The sequence below is a fragment of the Hyperolius riggenbachi genome, chromosome 7 (genome assembly GCF_040937935.1).
Source record: "Hyperolius riggenbachi isolate aHypRig1 chromosome 7, aHypRig1.pri, whole genome shotgun sequence".
Classification (NCBI taxonomy): domain Eukaryota; kingdom Metazoa; phylum Chordata; class Amphibia; order Anura; family Hyperoliidae; genus Hyperolius; species Hyperolius riggenbachi.
Genome location: NC_090652.1, coordinates 234,508,028 through 234,529,777, shown reverse-complemented (window position 1 = coordinate 234,529,777; position 21,750 = coordinate 234,508,028). Strand labels below are relative to the sequence as shown.

At 43.7% G+C, this 21,750-nt stretch overlaps 1 protein-coding gene across 4 annotated transcripts in view; it reads left to right on the top strand.

Moving 5' to 3' along the window:
- LOC137525789 (uncharacterized) overlaps positions 1-21,750 on the top strand; it is a 311,742-nt gene that overhangs the window by 34,235 nt on the left and 255,757 nt on the right. For all 4 annotated transcript variants that reach the window (XM_068246991.1, XM_068246989.1, XM_068246988.1 and 1 more), the window contains one exon: positions 13,024-13,126. In XM_068246991.1, coding sequence (XP_068103092.1) covers positions 13,024-13,126 — 103 coding nt within the window. The remainder of the gene's footprint in view (positions 1-13,023; positions 13,127-21,750) is intronic.

Genomic DNA, 21,750 nt, shown 5'->3' with positions numbered 1-21,750 from the left:
ACTAACTACAATCAGAGAAAGAACATGTGTGCATCAACCAAGTGAACCTGACAAATCTGGCTTTGCAAATTTGGCCTATTGGCTAATCACGAGACATTGCTCATGCAAATAAGCATTTGCTTTCGCATGCCTAAATATGCAGGGTCAAAACCAAAAACCGCAAAACAATCGCCCTGCGGGAATTAGTTCATGCTATACAGCACTATCCAGGGGCGCCACGAGGAGGCTTCCCATTGCCCCCATACAACCGGGGGGCCGCGGGGGTCCCAGGCACTCTCACCGCCTGGAACCCACACAGCGGCACCCCGGAGGCGGAGGCTGGGGGGTGCAGGCGATCTCCCCAGCATGGCCAGCGCCGGGAAGAGCCGCCCGCACACACCTCCCAAGATTAAAAACAGGCACTTACCTCAACGTCCATTGCGTTCTGCTGTATGCGCATAACCTGGGCGCGACACATAAGGGGCGGACAGGCGCAAATAGCCTGCTCCAGGGCTCTCACCTCCTAAAACAAGCCACTCACTACCTACCCTCAGAAAAAAGAAATGCAATGCTAACTACAATCAGAGAAAGAACATGTGTGCATCAACCAAGTGAACCTGACAAATCTGGCTTTGCAAATTTGGCCTATTGGCTAATCACGAGACATTGCTCATGCAAATAAGCATTTGCTTTCGCATGCCTAAATATGCAGGGTCAAAACCAAAAACCGCAAAACAATCGCCCTGCGGGAATTAGTTCATGCTATACAGCACTATCCAGGGGCGCCACGAGGAGGCTTCCCATTGCCCCCATACAACCGGGGGGCAGCGGGGGTCCCAGGCACTCTCACCGCCTGGAACCCACACAGCGGCACCCCGGAGGCGGAGGCTGGGGGGTGCAGGCGATCTCCCCAGCATGGCCAGCGCCGGGAAGAGCCGCCCGCACACACCTCCCAAGATTAAAAACAGGCACTTACCTCAACGTCCATTGCATTCTGCTGTATGCGCATAACCTTGGTTTTGACCCTGCATATTTAGGCATGCGAAAGCAAATGCTTATTTGCATGAGCAATGTCTCGTGATTAGCCAATAGGCCAAATTTGCAAAGCCAGATTTGTCAGGTTCACTTGGTTGATGCACACATGCTTTTTCTCTGATTATAGTTAGCATTGCATTTCTTTCTTCTGAGGGCAGGTAGTGAGTGGCTTGTTTTAGGAGGTGAGAGCCCTGGAGCAGGCTATTTGCGCCTGTCCGCCCCTTATGTGTCGCGCCCAGGTTATGCGCATATAGCAGAACGCAATGGACGTTGAGGTAAGTGCCTGTTTTTAATCCTGGGAGGTGTGTGCGGGCGGCTCTTCCCGGCGCTGGCCACGCTGGGGAGATCGCCTGCACCCCCTGGCCTCCACCTCCGGGGTGCCGCTGTGTGGGTTCCAGGCGGTGAGAGTGCCTGGGACCCCCGCGGCCCCCCGGTTGTATGGGGGCAATGGGAAGCCTCCTCGTGGCGCCCCTGGATAGTGCTGTATAGCATGAACTAATTCCCGCAGGGCGATTGTTTTGCGGTTTTTGGTTTTGACCCTGCATATTTAGGCATGCAAAAGCAAATGCTTATTTGCATGAGCAATGTCTCGTGATTAGCCAATAGGCCAAATTTGCAAAGCCAGATTTGTCAGGTTCACTTGGTTGATGCACACATGCTTTTTCTCTGATTATAGTTAAATATATATAGAAACAGGCACTTTCACATGGAAATTAAGCTTACAGTATATATCTACAATGTCCATTTTTACCTGGTCTTGGAACTGGATTTTTTCACTTTGTCTTCCAGTCTCAGCAAACTGCATTGTGCATATTAAAAGACCACTGTCACAAAAAGCTGTAAAATTTAAAATTCACATGCAAAAAATGGACATTTGATTCAGAGTAAAATGCAATAAAATGTATTTTTTCACATCGCTGTCAGTTACAGTAGGAAGTAGAAATCTGACAGATCTTACAGGTTTTGAACTTGTCCAACTCCTCATGGGGGAGTCTCAGCGTTTTCTTTATTTTACAGTAGCACGCAATCCAACAGCCAAAACAGTGTGCAAACTAGTAGAGAGGCTGAGTGGTATATTTGTATAGATCCTTTACTGGAAATGCTTTTGTATAGAATAATGAAAATACTGAAATCCCCCCATGATAGTGGTCTTTTAAGGATGAGCTTGATGACCCTACTCGATTACTTGATTAGTAATAGCTTTCTTTAACCACTCTAACCTTTCTTTAACCACTCTTTAACCACTCCGCCTAATGCTGATTGGTGGCCATAGAGTAGCTCCCCCAGGGCCACCTAATGCCAAGCCCTGGAGCATAGATTAGCAGGGAATGCGCGTGCAGATGCTGAGTTCCAGCCTGCCAGCTGCAATCAGAGCTGGTAGGCTGTAAATGAAAAAAAAAAAGCAACAATTAAGTGTATAGCTCTGCGACCTAGTGCAGCGCTGTACGGGGGACAGCAATGTCACTGAGCTGTCCCCAGGAAAGGCTCAAAATAGGATCCCTCTCATAGGCTGATGCCTATGAGAGGTGATCACAGGGATTGGATTTCGGGGGGAGGGAGGAAAGGGGGTGGCATAAATTAAAAATAAAATACACATTTTTATTTAAAAAATAATAATAATAAAATTAATAATAAAAAAAAATATGGATCGCAGCAGCAATCAGATGCCACCAAAAGAAAGCTCTGTTGGTGAAAAGGAGGCAAGATTCATTTTTGTGCTAAGTTTTATGGCCATACAGCAAACTGTTTAAGCTGCAGTGTGTTGAATTGTAAAAAATGGCCTGGCCACTAGGGAGGTTTAAGCCTGAGGTCCTCAAGCAGTTAAAATGCCAATAATTCTAAGTTGTTGCTATCTGCACTTGCCAAGTGCCACGTGAGACTTGGCAAGTGACACCTGGAAAGTGCCACGTGACACTTGGCAAGTGCCACGTGACATGTGCCAAGTGCCACCTGACACTTGGCAAGTGCCACATGAAACGTGGCAAGTGCCACGTGACACTTGGCAAGTGACACGTGGCAAGTGCCACATGACACGTGCCAAGTGACACTTGGCAAGTGCCACGCGACACTTGCCAAGTGCCACGTGACACTTGCCAAGTGCCACGTGACACTTGCCAAGTGCCACGTAACATGTGGCAAGTGCCACGGGAAAAGTGGCAAGTGCCACATGACAAGTGCCATGTGACACTTGGCAAGTGCCACGTGACAAGTGGCAAGTGCCACCTGACACTTGGCAAGTGCCGAGTGACAGTCAGACAGCAGAGGAGAAGACACTAGTGCACACTAACTGTCACACTGGCACTGCTCACAGCACAGCAGTTCAGTAGAAAGCTAACACAGTAGTACTACTACTCTAACAACTACTAGCACTGACTGCTGAACTACAGTACTAACTACACAATAACACAGTAATCCTATCCCCTAATCCCTAACCTAACATATACCTAATACCTAAGGCTAATAGCTGGCCAGCAGGCAGCTGCTGACTTGGTCTGTGCACAGCACACACACAGACACATAGCAGCTGCATGCAGCACACACTGACTGTCACACAAATTACATCAAGCTAATTAATGATTTAACAATAATGTAGTGATAGTGAAGGGGTTAGTCACTGAACAGCTTATCACTGTGTACAGCCCTTAGGCTAGCAGCACTGGATCACACACTGGAACTTTCACACTATGACATCAATCAAGCTAATTAACGATTTAATAATAGTGTAGTGATAGTAGTGAAGGGGTTAATCACTGAACAGCTTTAGGTTTATAACTGTGTACAGCCCCCTTGCTGCTAGGCCACCAGCACTGGAGCATGTCTCTCACTGAGCATTCAGCAAGCTAAAACGATATGTCTCATCATGGCAGCCCTCCTTATTATACAGGGGGGCTGGCCAGTGTTCCTTTCTGTGATTGGGTGCCAGGGCTTAGGCTGGGAGGCCTCTAATTGGCTCAATGAGCTCAGACGGGGCTTGCCAGGGTTCCGCTCTGTGATTGGTTGCTAGGGCTTCTGCTGGGAGCCCTCTGATTGGCTCCAGGACATCATCTCCTTAGTTACAGTATTTCGGATCCGGATATCCGCAGATATCCGGGTTATGCTGCCAAATATCCGCAGATAGTTATCCGGATTTGGGCCCAGGACAGGTATTCGGAATCTGAATCCGGTCGGATAGCTGAAAAAAGGTCGGATATCCGGAATCCGGATGAGCACCCCAAACACCCCTGGTTGTGACCAATGAGATGCAAATCATTCTGAACGTATGCTAATGCTTATGATAATTCTTTTTTGCAAATATATTCAGCTTGAAAATGGACCAATCAATTGCTGCTACAACAAATCATTGGTCCATTTTCTTTCACTTTGTTTTATTGCAGAGACAATATAATGTTGCATACATTTAGTGATGAACAGCATGATTAAAGCACAGATGCTATTTTGCTTAACCTATCACAGCTCTGTCTGCATTACTAAAAGGAATTAAAGAAGAAACCCCATAAACAACATAACATCTCAGATGAAAAATATCAACCAACATGAAATCCAACAGGTATATCCCTGTATACAAACCCCAGTAAATCAAACCCACAAGTGCTACAGTTTTAGAAAAGTTACACAGCTTATTAGGATAACAGTTAGCGAGGTTCATTAATACCCAGAATAGTAACATTGGACCAGCAATCCCAATCTGCATACAACCTGTACATCGTGTCCTGCAAGGTATGTCATTGGCCCATTTTCAAGCTGCCTAAATCAATTAAAATTTGCATCAACTCAGAATTAATTACATCTACTATCTCTACTGACTGTTATAAACTGATCTTATCACCTTGCTTCGACACCATCGTCTCACAGACTGTGAGATCACTTGACTCTCCACACAGCAAACAGTAGATATAGACTTTCTCAGGCTTCTTCAATGTTTACGTTATTTATTCAGGAAACAGGAATACAGATAGATACATTCATCTCCTGGCAAAGCAGACTTCCGTGTTGCGTTACAGCTGCTTGAGTATCTTCCTACTGAAGATACCCAGGTCTTCTTGTGTCTACTCTATGTTACAGCTAGACTACCTATGTACAGCATACATTATATCAGATTACAGAAAGGAATAACATGCTTAGAGGTCCAAGTCGGCCTTGCGAGCTAGTGCAGAAGGAAGAAGCAGAAGTGACCTCTCCATTGCTCGCTCCAGATTTAATACCGACTAGGAAAGAGTTAAATATGACATCATCTTCGCCACCCCCTATATCAGTCTATTGGTGGACCCACTCGTGGTGTCATCATACCCGCCTACTCGATTAATAATCAATGAGGCATTTGACCTACATGCAGGACCGTGGATGTTTAGTAAACATGGCCAATGTTTTCTGTTCCTGTGGTTGAGGTCAGAGTAGTCCGATGGCCTTCTCTTAGGAACATGTTCTCAGTATCTGCGTGTATCCTCTGCTACACGCAGACCCTGAGATGCCTCTGCCTGCATCACAAAACCTCTATTTATTTTAAAGGCATACACTGCGGACAAGCCTTTTACATAAAACTCAGGCCAAGTAACTGAGGCCTACTTAAATTATAACAATCCCCCCTAAAACGGCTTGACCCGCAGATCCCAGCGTCTGAACCTCCCAGTACCTGGTTTCTTTTCTTTTATGTTTCACTTCTCGATGTTCGTGCTCACACAACTTCTCTGCTCTAGGCGATTACCCCTGGAAGAGAGAGAGCAAGACCTCTTGGTCTTCCTGTAACCAGGCTCTCTGGGGATGCCCTACTTCTAAGTCCCTCTATACCACATGCTCAGCATTTGCGTCACTTGCGTATCACTCACAAACTTGCATGATCACAGAAAAGTGAAACTCGTTTGGTTGTTACAAAACGGAGCAGTGCCAGGTGCCTTCTTAAAGAGCGCCTTTATACAATCAGCTCCATCACAGGTACTACTAAACCTATACCCGTAACCCTGTATATCCCTTAATTTAAACTATTGGTTCAGGAGATTGTTTATGAGGCACTAATCTCTGAACCAGGTTAATTTGTTTTACGTAATTTTAACACGCAACCTCACCTGGATAATGATGCCTAAAGTTGTCATCCCCATCCAGACGACCAGTGGGTGTAGAAAGAACTTTGGAACTGCAGAGGCCCAGTCCGAGTGTCCCTGGAACATCACCGGAACCTCTGTCCACCAGGTCAGACTGGAACTCACCTGCTCATTTTTGTATTCTACCTCGTGAAGATCACCTGTATCATGGTGAAATCTTACCTCTAACTTAGTGTACTGTTTGTTTAACCTTTGTAACAAAATGTGGTCGTCTTGGATCAAAACCTGTTCCCCTTTGTCCCATGTCATGTTCTCTTTCAGGACGGGAACTACCCGTGAAACTTTGCACTTTAGAGTTCTCTTAACAATTTGAGAAACAACGTCATCCAACCTGGATGACTGGATCCATATGGGATCTCCGCTCCCACAATATGTTCCCCTTGGAAACTCCCCCTTATCGGAACAATTATGAGAATATACCTTGAATGTATCATTAGAACTTATGTTAAAAAACCAAACCTTTCCTTCCGCCACCGGAACTATCGGTTGGGCTTCAGGGTGGATCTTTTGAATGGTAGCCTCGCATTCTGCGTTATTGAGCCTGCAGGCTTCTTCACTAAATTTGACTTGCCCCGGCCAACGCAGGTACTTCTGCAAGAATTGCCCGCATGAGGACAACTCTACTTGCTTCACCTCCCCGTCTAGCACCAAAAAAGGTTGACCTCTCAGGTCCTGGTGTGAGACACGGGTTAAGGTGGGAACCAAGGAAGTGGCGGTGCCTAAAGGAATCTTGCACCGTTTCCCTTTGTTCACCCAAACATCTCGAAGCTGCCATGCAAAAGATCCTTCTCCAGAAAAATTAATATATCTCCCCTTGTCCAATCTCAGTTGGACAGGATCTTTAAGCATCTCCCTGACAAAATATGCCCCCAACCGTCCTGATTGGACCTCTTCCCCCCTTACGTCCTGAGGCACAATATGTACCTGAGGTCGGGAAGACAGTACTCTCTGCAATCTTTCAATTAAGAGTACCTCTTCACTTACCCAACTATCATGAGGATAAGCTGCTGCATATGGACTGTGTAATATCGTCCCCTGTTGTGACCCGTGTGGTGTGAATGGGGTTCCCTGTGTGGGCTTTCCCTCCCCTGGGACCGCTCTCCCCACCCTCTTTGTCACCTGGAAATGTGGCTTGATCTCGATTTTTACTTCTTGTTTCGAGAACCACCCACCCTCGGCTTTCCAGCCTTTACGTGTCTAAAGTGGTTTCAGAGGCACTCTCTGTTGGTAGCTCCAGAGTGTGATGTTGTCCCCTGCGTCTCTCTGGTAAGAGAATTGACGCCTCCTGCTCGTTCCTCTCCAATCTGGAACCATCTCACTCTGCATAACCAAGACAAGGTACCCCCGAATCACACACTCCACCTTTTGCATGTACCCATTGTACTGCAATGTACCTTTTAACAAACCTTTGGATCGGTGCATCGATTCTGGGAGTGTGGCATTCAATAGCAGATTTACACTGCCATTAAATTCCCACTGCCCGCACACTTGACCCTTCAGACCTTTCACCCACCTTGTGCCATGAAATTTGCTTTCTCCTGGCACAAGTGCTCTTTTCCTCCGTCCCTGCATGGTCCATCTGTGCCAAGCGGAGGGAGGTGTGAAAGGATTAGTACCTTTGTCACCAAACATTAACATGCTTGGGCCTTGCATTCTCATTAACCCCTTATTATACATGAGAATGTCCTCTCTTCGTTCTCCTAGGACGAAATGGCAACCTAGGATCACCATCAGCACGGTACTCTTCATTATAAAAGCACCACCTTGGGAAAGAAAAACATTAGCACTTTGCATTATGCTTTGCTCCGACAGTTTTGTTAGTCTCTTTCCGATCTCCGAAATCTCGTGTTTTAGTCTCTTTCCAATTTCAGGAATCTCGTGTTTTAGTCTCTTTCCGATTTCAGGAATCTCGTGTTTTAGTCTCTTTCCGATTTCAGGAATCTCGTGTTTTAGTCTCTTTCCGATTTCAGGAATCTCGTGTTCCTCCAAGCTTAGATTGGCATCTGGAACCTTTCGCTTATCCGACTGATATCTCCATCTTTGCTGCCAGCACTGCAGCTGTCTCAATTCCATATTGCCAAACACCTGAAATCGAAATACAAACAAATCAATTCTTATTAATGATTTGGGATTCGCCCTGCGGCTTGTACTCTTTACACTTTAAATTGATCAATATATACCGTAATTGATCTCGTTGCTTTATGGTTCTCATGAACTCTGTTTACTCTTATTGGTAGATTGGAGTTAAACTTCACCCCCCTACCTCAGTACTATCCTCAGTACTTACCTGTTTACAATATGCTCCCTCGGACTTCACCTATGGAAGCTCGCTTCACCTTTGGAAGCTCTCACCCCATTGCAGCTCACTCCACATCCCCCCTTATCTGTCCATGCGCGGCCGTCGCATGCACAGATTACGGATGCCACACCTGATGCTGCTTTGCAGGTGAGCCTGCAATGCTCTTACTCATTATCGCATTTACTTATCTAGAACTTCATCGCGATACCAGCTCTGCTAGAAGTTCTGTGTGTTGTACCCTCTGACCAATGTTTGCCGTGCCACCACCCCCAGACTTCACAAAAAAACGGCTGCCTCCCTATAGGAAGGAGCACTTTGCACTTAAACTACACAGGGTGCAGGGCTAAGCATACCAGTGTCGCATGCCTGTATGCAGATCCCTGAATGCCCACATGGTAGGTAGTCACATGGCAAACAGCGTACTGATACACTGTCACTCTGTAAACGGCAATTCTATCATCTGTATAATTGCCCCATGAACTGCTGTCAGTCCTAGTTCATTGTGCTACAAATGATAGGAGCTGTAAAAAACATATTTGACCAATCAGTGGACAAAAAAAAACGCACAAAAAAAACGCTCCAGCCCAGCATAGACCTCCCAGTCCAGCTCTGGCTCTGTCCACGACAAAACCGGAAAACACGTTACCGCTCTGCAACAGCGGCGACGGAAACCCGTATTGGTCAACTCCCTTTTTTCCACCTCCGGCACCCCCCCTGATGCGCTGTCCCCCCTTTTCTATTGGGAACTTATGCTGCACCACCCATTAAGGTGCCCCACTTACAGGAATAATCCTATAAGCAACTCAGTACAGACCCTTTCCTGATCTGCACTGTTACGTGTGTCCCTGCACCTAGCTGGGAAACACTTCCTATTCTGGCATTCCTCTCCATGGACCCAGGGAAAAGCTCTGGGGAAATACTTTGAGAACCGAGACACCCAGGAGAATGTCTCTGTATTTCTACCCCCCTTCCTTTCAGCTGCTCTGCCCGGAGCCGCGAGCACAGCCTGATGTGACGTGGATCCCCCAGCCCCTCCTCCCCCCCCTGCCATGACGTGTGGGGGCCATGACTCTCGGGGGCGGGCTCTCTCCACTGCCGCCATTTTGAGTCCTGGACTGCCAGCTAAGATGGCTGCTCCCATAGCAGCCTCTCGTTTCCTATATCTTAGGAGAAAGAACAAAATACACACAGAACAAACATTGTTATGCATAGTTACACACAGCATCGATACCTTTTACCGAGAGTCAGCCTTCCACTACCTATCCTCTCTGGGATGCTTGCCAAACTTGAGACCAACCGCGTCACAGCTGCAATGCTAAATATTTTACATCCTAGCATCACCCAGGAACGTGGAACCCTCTCTCTCCTCACAAAACATCTGCAGTTTATCTCTGCCATAACTCAAACTTACTCAAGTTTAACTCTAAACCATATTAACAGCTAATACTGCTGAAACACACAACAGACAAACTGGCTAAACAACATAACAGATACAGATATTTACAAGCATGCTAGCAGCTCTGACTGGAAATACGAGAAACTTGCAGAACATCTCACAAACAGAAAGACACTCGATTTCCTCTTCTATCCCCTCTCCCTCCCATCCAGTACTAACAGAAGCACCGCTGGCTTATCTCCTGCTGCGGGGGACCCCCCCCTGCTCTATCTGGACATTCTTCCCAGCCTCTGTAGAGACGGGGAGAGAAGAGAAGAGAAAAAAAAAAACAATCGACTTCTTTCCGGCAAAAACATGCCTGAAACAAATGCAGAAATAACCACCACGTAAATATGCAACACAGGAAACTTGAATCCGAAGAAACCAAACAAAACACATAAACTCTGACAACCGCACCCTGCATTTACAAGATGCGAAGCCCGCAGCCTCCACGCTGCAATTAACACAGAATAAAACAACATAAATCAAACTTGCCTGAGCAGCAGATTCTTGGCCATACATCAGCATTCCCGCAACTTCACCTGCGAAACTTCCATGGACTCCGGAACTTTCTGAGCGTTTAATCACCGTCATCTCCGTCCCCACACTGGACTGGCTCAGTGGATCGACATCTCCCACAGCGAGTTGCGAGCTGGCCCCGGAGTGTCCCGTTCGACCCATATTTCGGCTGGTGACTACAGTGCACAATGTAGTCACAGTGTAACGTCCAAGAGTTTCGCCGCTGATTTCTCGAATCGCTGCCATGTGCTTGGCTCCCACACACTCACACCAGCTTATCAGTATCAGCTTGATAAGCTTTACAGTCTATTCCGCTTGTTTTGCTGTGGAATATCTTGAAACCAATTTCTTCGGCCCCGGCCCCGTCTGCCTGTATTGCTAGGCAGGGAAGGATTTCAGGCACCACTGTTATAAACTGATCTTATCACCTTGCTTCGACACCATCGTCTCACAGACTGTGAGATCACTTGACTCTCCACACAGCAAACAGTAGATATAGACTTTCTCAGGCTTCTTCAATGTTTACGTTATTTATTCAGGAAACAGGAATACAGATAGATACATTCATCTCCTGGCAAAGCAGACTTCCATGTTGCGTTACAGCTGCTTGAGTATCTTCCTACTGAAGATACCCAGGTCTTCTTGTGTCTACTCTATGTTACAGCTAGACTACCTATGTACAGCATACATTATATCAGATTACAGAAAGGAATAACATGCTTAGAGGTCCAAGTCGGCCTTGCGAGCTAGTGCAGAAGGAAGAAGCAGAAGTGACCTCTCCATTGCTCGCTCCAGATTTAATACCGACTAGGAAAGAGTTAAATATGACATCATCTTCGCCACCCCCTATATCAGTCTATTGGTGGACCCACTCGTGGTGTCATCATACCCGCCTACTCGATTAATAATCAATGAGGCATTTGACCTACATGCAGGACCGTGGATGTTTAGTAAACATGGCCAATGTTTTCTGTTCCTGTGGTTGAGGTCAGAGTAGTCCGATGGCCTTCTCTTAGGAACATGTTCTCAGTATCTGCGTGTATCCTCTGCTACACGCAGACCCTGAGATGCCTCTGCCTGCATCACAAAACCTCTATTTATTTTAAAGGCATACACTGCGGACAAGCCTTTTACATAAAACTCAGGCCAAGTAACTGAGGCCTACTTAAATTATAACACTGACTAGTTAGTAGTGACAGTTCTTAAAGTGACTCTGTAACAAAAATTACAACGTTTTTTCTACCATCCTACAAGTTCCTAAACCTATTCTAATGTGTTCTGGCTCACTGCAGCACTTTGTACTATTACAGTCTCTGTAATAAATCAATGTATCTTTCCCCTGTCAGACTTGTCGGCCTGTGTCTGGAAGGCTGCCAAGTTCTTCAGTGCTGGTCTGTTCCTCTATGCACACTCCAGTGTGTGTTTTATTTACATAAGCCAGCAGCTTCTCTGCTATCTTATCAGTAATAGAAGAGAGCTGGATAAAAATCCTCCTCTGTGAAAGTAGCTGGCTGACACATACTGAGGAATTACAAACACAGGCACATGCAGAGCTGTCTGCAGGAAGCCTGTAATGTTCAGTGCATGAGAGAAGAAGGGGACAGAAGGTAAACACACAAATGATCTCTTGAGATTCAAAAGTAAAGCTGTATACAGCCTGCTTATGTATGGATGTATTTTCTATGTGTGGACATATTGTACATCAATCTACTTCCTGTTTTGGTGGCCATTTTGTTTGTTTATAAACAAACTTTTTAAAACTGTTTTTGACTACTTTTAATGCGGCGGGGAGCGGCGAAATTGTGACAGAGGGTAATAGGAGATGTCCCCTAACGCACTGGTATGTTTACTTTTGTGCGGTTTTAACAATACAGATTCTCTTTAAGAGTATGATTTATATAAACATAGTAAGCAATTATCAGTAGATATACTGTACGTACGTACGACTAACTTTAAATGTTTTTATAGCCTGCTCCTGATTTTGCATATCAATGCTTGTATATGCAGAAAATGTACTATTTTGGCTGGCCACTGGCCAGTCATGTTTGTTTGTTTTTTTGAGGGATGGGGGGAAAAGTTTTTAATTTTTAGATAGCTTTTGTAGTGTTTTTGTGATTTGTCTGTTGTGGTATGCCCCCAATGCCATTAGCCAATTCTACATGCATATGAAGGAACGTTTCACACTGTTGTATTCTGTTACGTACAGTTGCAATGGACAATATCATTGCATTCCACGGCAATGCAATGGTATTTCTATGGTACATTCACATAGGGTGCAGAGCAGGGGGCCCCGTTGGAATAACGCAAAGCTGTGCATTTACTGGACAATGAGCGCATTTACAGTGGCGGTGAAGTGTACCTTCATGGTATTCATGGTAATGTATGCTTTACTATACTTTCAATGTACTGTATGCTTCACTGTATGGTCACATAGCATGTCTAACAAGCATTGGGATCATTTGGCATTGCAATGCTTCGCAACACAATGTGCACAGTGTGAAAGGTCCCTTATAGGAAGTAGGTCTTTCAAGAAATGACCTCAAGTCATGTAGAGTCATAAGGAAGCGTCATGGAATTAAGTTTCAAAAAAATGTCTTCTTAGCTCAACTCTGTGAGTGACAGACAACTCCAACAATTTAACATATGGCTTTTCCTAAAAGCTTTGCTGATATCCAAGAGGCTAAGGTGGCTTTTTCTGCAAATGAGGAGCTTGACCAGAAGGGGCTGAAATCAGAGACTAGCTTGTTGCTGAAGGTTATCAAGGTAGGAAATGATTAAACAACTCAAACATACGTCAATTTACGTATACAATTATGTTTGTGCAATATTAAACACATTTGAATAATGTATTACATAGTTTTTGTTGGTCCAGTTACTAGTTTATCAACTAGAAAAACACTCACATAAGAGGAACATTTACCCTCACGTCAGATCTCTGTTTATGTGGTCCTTCAGATAAAAGTCACTTTGCAGTGGAGATATAGTACCAGATGTCTGAAAACGTTGGGAGCAGCATATCAAGATGGCCAGCAAGTAGAAGAGTTGTCATAGAGGTCATGGAAGCTGGAGACTTTTGATGGTTAACTAGACAGGAGTGCTGATCCACAAGGCTGTTCTAATCCTGCCACAGACAGTCACTTGTATCCCAGGAGGTGAAAATAGGGGTCCCCGCTGCTCTGGGGATAGTGTTTGCTACATGTGTGGCTGAACTCTACAAAAAATGCCAATCACATTCACATTTTCCACATGTGTACCTCCCTGATGTCTAATCTGTCTCTTTTTTGGACGCCACTGAGGTATATGTTGATGTTTGGTTCTATGTAACGTGGATAAGAGGCTCTTGAACCAGAGTGGGGAATTGTACCTTGTTAGACCCCATGCTCAAGACCTGCTACATACTACTGAAACCTGTCTAAACCCGCCTACATATCCAAAGCCTATTTAAGAAGGGCTTACTCTCATAATCTAAGGCTTCCAAATTTTTGCATTGATCATCTAGCTAGCTTGCCATGTTTTGAAAATCTTACCTTTTCATGAATACTGTTGGTTTTGTATGACAGTCCCATGGGTAATAAAAGATTATGGAACAGAAAGTGGCTTCAGGGACATAACTATAGGGGGAGCAGACCCTGAAACCAATGAGGCCCAGAGCTGTTGGAGCACTTCCAACTGCCTGCCCTCCCTACCTCTGATATAGGTTTCCATCCACCAGATGCAGTGTTGTTGTGGCCACATTTACCATGGTGGGGGTGAGAGGCTAAATAATAATGGTCACACTTCTTATATGGCAGGTAGTCTCCAAAGCAGTGGATGTCTCTAAGGAGAGACAAGGAAGGGCTGTGAATGTTGAGAGAGATGGAGACGGGGTTTCATCTGTAAAGGGAATAACCGAGGGAACGTTGATTAAAGCCTTCAATGCAGATGCAGTCCCACAAATAGAGGTTCAACAATGATTTTTTTTTAAATTAAAATACGGTTATAAGCTGATTGAATCTGGTCATAAATCTTGTTCTACCCATACACATGTGGGCAGCACTCTCGCCTTGTACCGCTGGGTCCCCTGTTCAAATCCCAGCCAGGGCACTATCTGTTTGTATGTTCTCCCCATGTCTGCATTGGTTTCCTCTGGCCACTCCGGTTTCCTCCCACATCCCAAAAACATACAGATAACTTAAATAATCCACAAGATGCCCCTTCACCATGGATGCACCTGGTTTAGTATGTATTTTTCCAGTTTTTTGTCCTTTAAACCTAGGTGCGTCTTATGGTCAGGAGCGTCTTATAGTTAAAAAAATACGGTAACTCAGTCATCCCCTGTACACTAGCAATACTTACCTTCAGCACTGGGAAGTATCAACAGTGACAGCAGTGTGATCTCTGTGCTAAGATGATCAGCGCTGAGACTAATTGGTTCATCCGGCAGAGCCTCATTACAGAATCGCCTAATCTTTTTGTTTGTTCTTAGAAATTTGCATGCTTTTCTCTAGTTATTGAATAACACAGACATCACTGAGAATTCATTTGAGATACTGATATTCATTTTCAGAATCAAAAAGGTATTTATCACCTCAAACAAAGCTGGCATTGATTAAAAAAAAGCTGTTCTGATGATCAAAAACAAGACAAATATGATCAAGAAGTAAATGGTCATACTTTTATCTCCGATCCCCTTTACGCTGTGTGTATTTAGTTTCTGTAAAGCAGTAAATTACAGCATCCTAGGAATAGGGGGGTAGGAGCGGTGGCAGGGTTAAAATTGATTGATTTTCCAGTTCTCACTTCACTACTTGGCTGTCTGGCTAGATTCTTGATACTGTCTGTAATGCCTGTCACAAAGTTTTACAGCAATTCAGGGTCTCCTTCGAACATGTCAAACAAAGCATAGAACAATTACTGAGTTTCTACGTTTGTTGTCTCGCCGTGGCAGAAGGCAGTACTCCGATCACAGCAGGCTTGCAGCTTTCTTTTACTGCTTTCTTTGGAGAAATAAAATATTCATTTGTGAGACATCAAGGGCACCCCCGGGGCAGGACGCCTTGATGTTTCCCATGTAGATATTTTTCTTGCTGCTGCTTTGGGAAGCAGTAAGCTTTTGCTCATCCACATACTTTAAAGTTTTATTTCCTAATTCTGGAGTTTAAAAAGATCACCTTCCCTTTAAAAAGACTTTGTCCCAGCAGACTATCTAAAAACATGATAGGACAATACATAGAGCAGATGTCTGTATTATGCACTCATGTAGCTAGCTACCACCTACAGTGTCATTAACTCAAGCACATAATGATTAATGTGTGCAATCTATACATATCTTCCTCTGAATGCAAAATATTTAAATTATACAGGTAGAGTTTGCTCCATGAATGAGTTGCTTGAATAAGTCTTTCTTTGATTTGGGGACATTTCAGTTGTACTGGTCAAAATGTTCTGGATGTTGAAACCAAGGAATTCAAATACCATTCAAACACCAAGGTATCACTTACATTCTCCAGACCATTGCTGGAATGTGGTTACAGCTGGTAACTGATGGCTGTCACATCACTGCCAGGATCAGTTTCTTGACTTCTAAATAAAATGTTTTTATTACTGCTACTGGTGTACTGCAGATTCCTGTACCTATTTATGATGCCACATCAGTGTAGGTTTTTGCAAAGCCTGAAAGTTTTTGTCATATGGACTTATGTGGTTAACTGGTACTTAGCAACTATAGCAGCCTTTATAGCTTCTTAGTCATAGTCATAGTGTGGCAGATGCACAATACAAAAGCATCTCGCAGGTGTTTTTTTCCCACCTCTGATCTGAACTTCTCTGTGTCCCACTTGCCATGTGATATTGAAGAGCAGAGCTAGGGCAGGGCCCCAGCCAGCTGCATAATGGACAGGGGAGGACTGGCCAGGGAGGAAGGGGGACAATTTCCCCCCAAGGCTGCCTCTCATTTAATGATTTAGGGCTGGTACAGTTCCTGGTACATGTTTTTGTATAAGGCAATGTGAACCACTAGGCTGGCCGAGGGAAATCAATGCCTAATTACAGAGTAATTAGAGGGTGGCAATTTGGTTAATATAAACAGCATGATGCAGAGCAGAGGCTTGCCTGCAGGGTCCGTGGTAAATTTCTGTCTGATTTCGGGTGGAAATTGGTTGAAAGTATCGATCTGAGATGCTGGGAAATCTCGGGTTGATGTGGTCAATCCAGTGCGATAATCACAAACAATGAATGCGACGGAAACCCTGGCCGTTGTAACTCAAAATGTTTTATCTGCCCTCCCCCCCCCCCCCCATTGCCAGTGCATTATACTTTATCTGTCACGCTGTCCCTCATGTGTCCTTGCTGTATTTCCCATGTCACTTTTGGCATTTAGCACGTGGGGCACGTGTGTGATGTAATTTTGGCCCGGGCTGCTGTGAAAATGGGCCTCTAGTTTGTGTTTTCCCTCCAGGCCAAAAGGTCCCAGTCCTCCCCTGATAATGGAGAAACTAACCCCAACCAGGGCCGGTTCGCCTGAAGCAATACATTGTGAGGAATGGATGCCAACCCCAACCCCCCATCCCAATGCGTGTGTGCAAAGCTGGAGAGGAGAGACATCAGGCTGTGCATTGCAGGCACTGGCACTATGCTTACCTCTCTCCTCTTCCTATAAGACAGCATCTCCTCCCTACTGGCTCGCAGCATCTTATCCCCAGGGTGCCGGGTATGCACTGTATCGGTGCCGCATCACTCACTCACTCTCAGCAGATTAGCCACGGGATCACCAGCCACACATTTAGTCCTACTTCTACTCTGACTACAGCGATGCCTCATGTGACCCAGCAGCACATAACAGGTCACATGCGACACCACTGTAGCCTTGGATACAGGACACTGGAAAGGCGGATGGAGATCCCATCACTGGAGTGCTGAGAGCAGGTGAATGAAATGATGCCCCACATCTAGGGAGGGGGAGACAGGGAGTGGGAAGAGGGGATCATTTGGGGAGGGGTCATCTCTTCCGCCCTCTAATTGTTGCCGCCCTGAAGTATGTGATTCCCATTGCTTCATGGAAGAGCTGCCCCTGACCCCAATAGATGGACCTTTGAGTTGATCTAGTGGGAAGGCAAAGTGTTTAAATTCAGTCCTAGTATTAAGAGCGGTTAGTGCATGGTAAACGTTTTGCATAGAGAAGGGGCTTATCCCTGGTTTGATTTGTATGGCTCAATTTAAATTAATTTAGGTGCAAACTCTTTTCTGCCATTGTATTGGCTACTTTTTTTTTTTTTGCATTATTACTTCTTTAAATAAAACGGACTATATAGTTATATCTTTGTCCACTGGTGTGTTTTTTATATGATGCAATAACAGATAAATAATTGGATGCTTTCATTTTGGTACCCTTTCCCCCTCATTAACTTCAACTATTTTGATTGTTTTTAAATTATGTGCTAATTGGAAACACATTAGTATTAATTAGTGATTTTGAGTCTTCATTTTAAGTGTCATAAATGGGGTAGAATTATTTATGCCAGATAGGACTAAAGACCAGATGTAAGTTTTTCTCAGGAGTTGCTTCTTCTTTTTGCCCACCATATCTATATAATGCCATTTCTATGTGTAGTAAATAAAAAGTACTGCAAAGAAAATGAAAAGAATAATATTAAACTTACATTTGTCTGGGACAAATAATTTTGAGTGATGTTTTGCTTGCTGTGTGCTGAAAAGTAATTACCGGTATATAAATAAGAGAAGAGAAATATACTGTATGTAAAATAACTCACAAGATAACTTTTGTGCTTTGGGAAGCAAGTTAGATGATATTTGACATCATGCACTCTAAAGTGGAGTTAATTTGTATAGATACATTTAATTTTTATTTATTCATTCATTAAAATTTTTTACAGCAACAGAAACAATATCAATCATTTTACATAAAATATTGCACAATTTACATACATAGTAGTAGTACAGAGAGGTTTTATCTGGCAATCATCAATTCAGAACCCTTCGTTTTGTAACCAAAATCACTTCCCCAGAGGCTAGATGTAATCAACATCACTAAAGTTCAATAGGATGCAACCTCAAATAAGTTAATGTTCCATCCATGTTCCATCCATATTCCATTCAGCAATCAATCTGGTTCATGTAGTGCAACATCCCCGCCATGATACATATGACAATAAAATCAGAACTGTCTCTACTGCAAGGAAAGGTCTACCACATGTATTGTGCGCTGTGCAATATGATATTTAAACCAAGCTCCAGGTGTAAAACAATGAGCACTTTTCCAAGTTGAGAATCAAGGAATTGTCAAATCTGGGCGACCAAAAATAGTGTTGTGAGTTGAGATGTTGACAGTTTTTGCACAAAGGAGTTTTGAAAGTTGATGAATCTCCAGTCTTGCCACATTCATGTAGTTAATGGGCCTGGCTGAACAGTATAACCAAGTTACATACAATCAATTGAACTGTTTAGAACCACTACCAGCACAGCACCTAGTATCTCAGTTGTTCTTACTTCCATCAGCTTTATCCAAACAAAACAATAATATTACCTTGGCGCATGCCAATAACGCCAGGCCTTATGTCCACCCTGGCCATAGGCACAGCTATCCTACAGCACCAACAGCATAGCACACAGCATCTAATTCGGTCCTACTTCAATTAGCTTTACCCCCCCAAAATAAATAAATAAATATATATATATATATATATATATATATATATATATATATATTATTACCCTGGGGCGTGATAGAAACTCCAGGCCTCTGTCTGCAGGCTGAAATTCTAATATTATCCAATCTTCAGGCTTCCAATGTGGCTGCAAGAACAATGTTCTAGCCCACTTTTTTAGGTCTCATATACTGTAACTGCAATTTAAAATGTTTAGGCAGAAAAATACAAAATTTTTTAGGCATATCAGACAGTGGCGGCACATTACAGTTTTTAGGCAGGTAAACATGGCAGCCATTCTAAAGACCTTAATTGGAAAAAAGCTAGAAACTATATGTGATTCTTGGCATTTATGCATGAAGAAAAGCCTCATGAAGATATGGTTTTTTGGAGGAACATTTAGCGCTTGATGCCCCTCCGCCATGCCTCTGTCTGGATTTTTGTACACTTTGTACATCTTTGTAAAAGAAATTGTGGCTGCAGAGATGCCCTGAAGATTTTTGATGTTTGCCTGCCATTAAAGTCAATGGGACTCACCACAAATTTCTGGTTTGCAAATTTTTACGGTAAAATTCATGAATGCAAAATCGCGGTGTTCGGCCATCCCTAATGACGATATGGCCTAACAATACATGGAACTGTCCTCACAGTGACTGCACTAGCTGTTTGTGCTTTTTAATGAAAGTGCTATGCACTTACTGCTTGACCACATGCTGTCCATCTTTATTCTAAATAAAATAAAACAAATACACATATTTTGTTTTTTAAAAACACTGTACCTGCAAGCCTTATTTATAACGTTTGGCAATCAAGCTGAATATTGCCCAAATGATCTAGCACATCATCTAGCAGCAGTGAACACGTAAGCGTGTTGCTCACTCAGTTTCTAAATGAGACTTCAAAGACGATAGTAAGTCTCGAGGGAGACATTCCAATTTTCAGCACAAACACTTGATCCTGCTTGGATTTCATGAGCCTTATTTGCAAACCCATAGCCAGTTCAGGAAGATTTAAATCTATTGAAGCTTTCATTCTTTTCTTGTGATAAAAGTCAAATAAGGAGTTACATGAGAATGCCTTTTCTCTCTTATCCATGTGTTATTGTATCCAAAAGACATGATCAGAAATCCATAAACTAAACAGCTTGTGGTCAACAATATTTATTTCTCAGTTAAGGCTGGTTTTCATTAAATGCATTGTGATGCTGTTTTGCACTACACACATTTTAAAAATCTGCAAGGACATCCAACCTTGCATAAAAAGTAATGTCTGATATTCTTTGTTTTGCAGTTTGTTATACAAAGGCACTACTGCATACATTTCTGTCTGATCCTGGCTATCTGTTCTTTCTGATAGAAACAAGCCCTAGTAGCACCCTTTAAAGCAGCAGGGACAGCTACACTGTCCCAGGAAAAAACCCTATATAAGTAGAAAAATACTTGTTTTAATTACATAACATGTGTATTGTACTGTCCACATTTTGATTTCAGTGAATTTTATATAGTAAATAAAAAGAAAAACTGTTCCAGGCGTTTTCTATCTTTACTGCCTCAGACTGAAGCCAATCCTGATGTCATTTTCTCCCTTACTCTTTTTTTTCTCCTAGAAACTGCACTGTCATATCTAGCTGGATTTGTAAACACATGTGAGCATAGCATAGCATATTTCAGCAGCTTCTGGAGAGGTTCTTTGGTTTTATTTTGGGTTGAGCAAGACAAAAGGTTTTAACTTTTAACTTCCATTTTGGTTTTATTACTGTCGGTTTAACTACAACGAAGATTTTCTGGAGATGAAAAACTTGGCCACACGAATTGAGGGAATTTCTCCAATCGGGTAACAAACAGCAATAAATACATGGAAAAAAAAGAAAAACAATAAATAAGTACAGCTTTAAGTGTTGTGGTGATGGTCATAGTCCCACTGGAGGGTGGCTTATTTATTTTCGCTGATGCAAGAATTTACTGTAGGAAAATATCTCCACTGGGGACACAGCAATACACTTGGTTACTCAAAGTTGAATCGCGCTCCCCACTGCATCAGATGCTCCTAAAAAATATATATACAAAAGGCTCCACATAGCGTAACTCTGTTATAACAAAATCACACACCACCCGTGTTTCAGTGACAATAGTGCAGCACACGTGACCATAAACTTCCACTGTAGCTCGCTCACCAGATGATGGCCACCTCAGAAATCAGGTGGATCTATCGCTTACATCACAAATCCTCACTGGCACTGTAGATCTTCAACTTCTATTTAATATTGCAGTAATCGATCTCCAATCATATAAAACATAAAATCACAAAATAGCATAAAACCTTTTAAAACCAATATGCTTCCTGCGCACTCACGTATGGGTTCTTGGTAATCAGGCACATCACATGGACCAACAATAGGGTCTGTTGCAACATTAGGCCTAGTCCCGTCTGGATGTGGGTATCGGCGTCCCGATTCCTCTCCCGGGCTCCCGTGTGGCGCGCTATGGTCCTTCGCTCCGTGACCCGATTCAACCACCACCGTTCTCGTATCGTGGTGACGTCAGACGCACTGGACGTAGCTCCGCCCATGTGCGGAGCTACCCTGCATCTATGCCTAACACTGACCTATCCCCTACCTATACTACAGATGCTCATTTGGATTCCGGGGTATTGAAATTTCCACGGTAGTTTTAGCCCAATCAAAGAACTCAGAAGCATTGGACCAATCAGAGAATGCAGAATTCTTCTGCAAAGAATTGTACACCA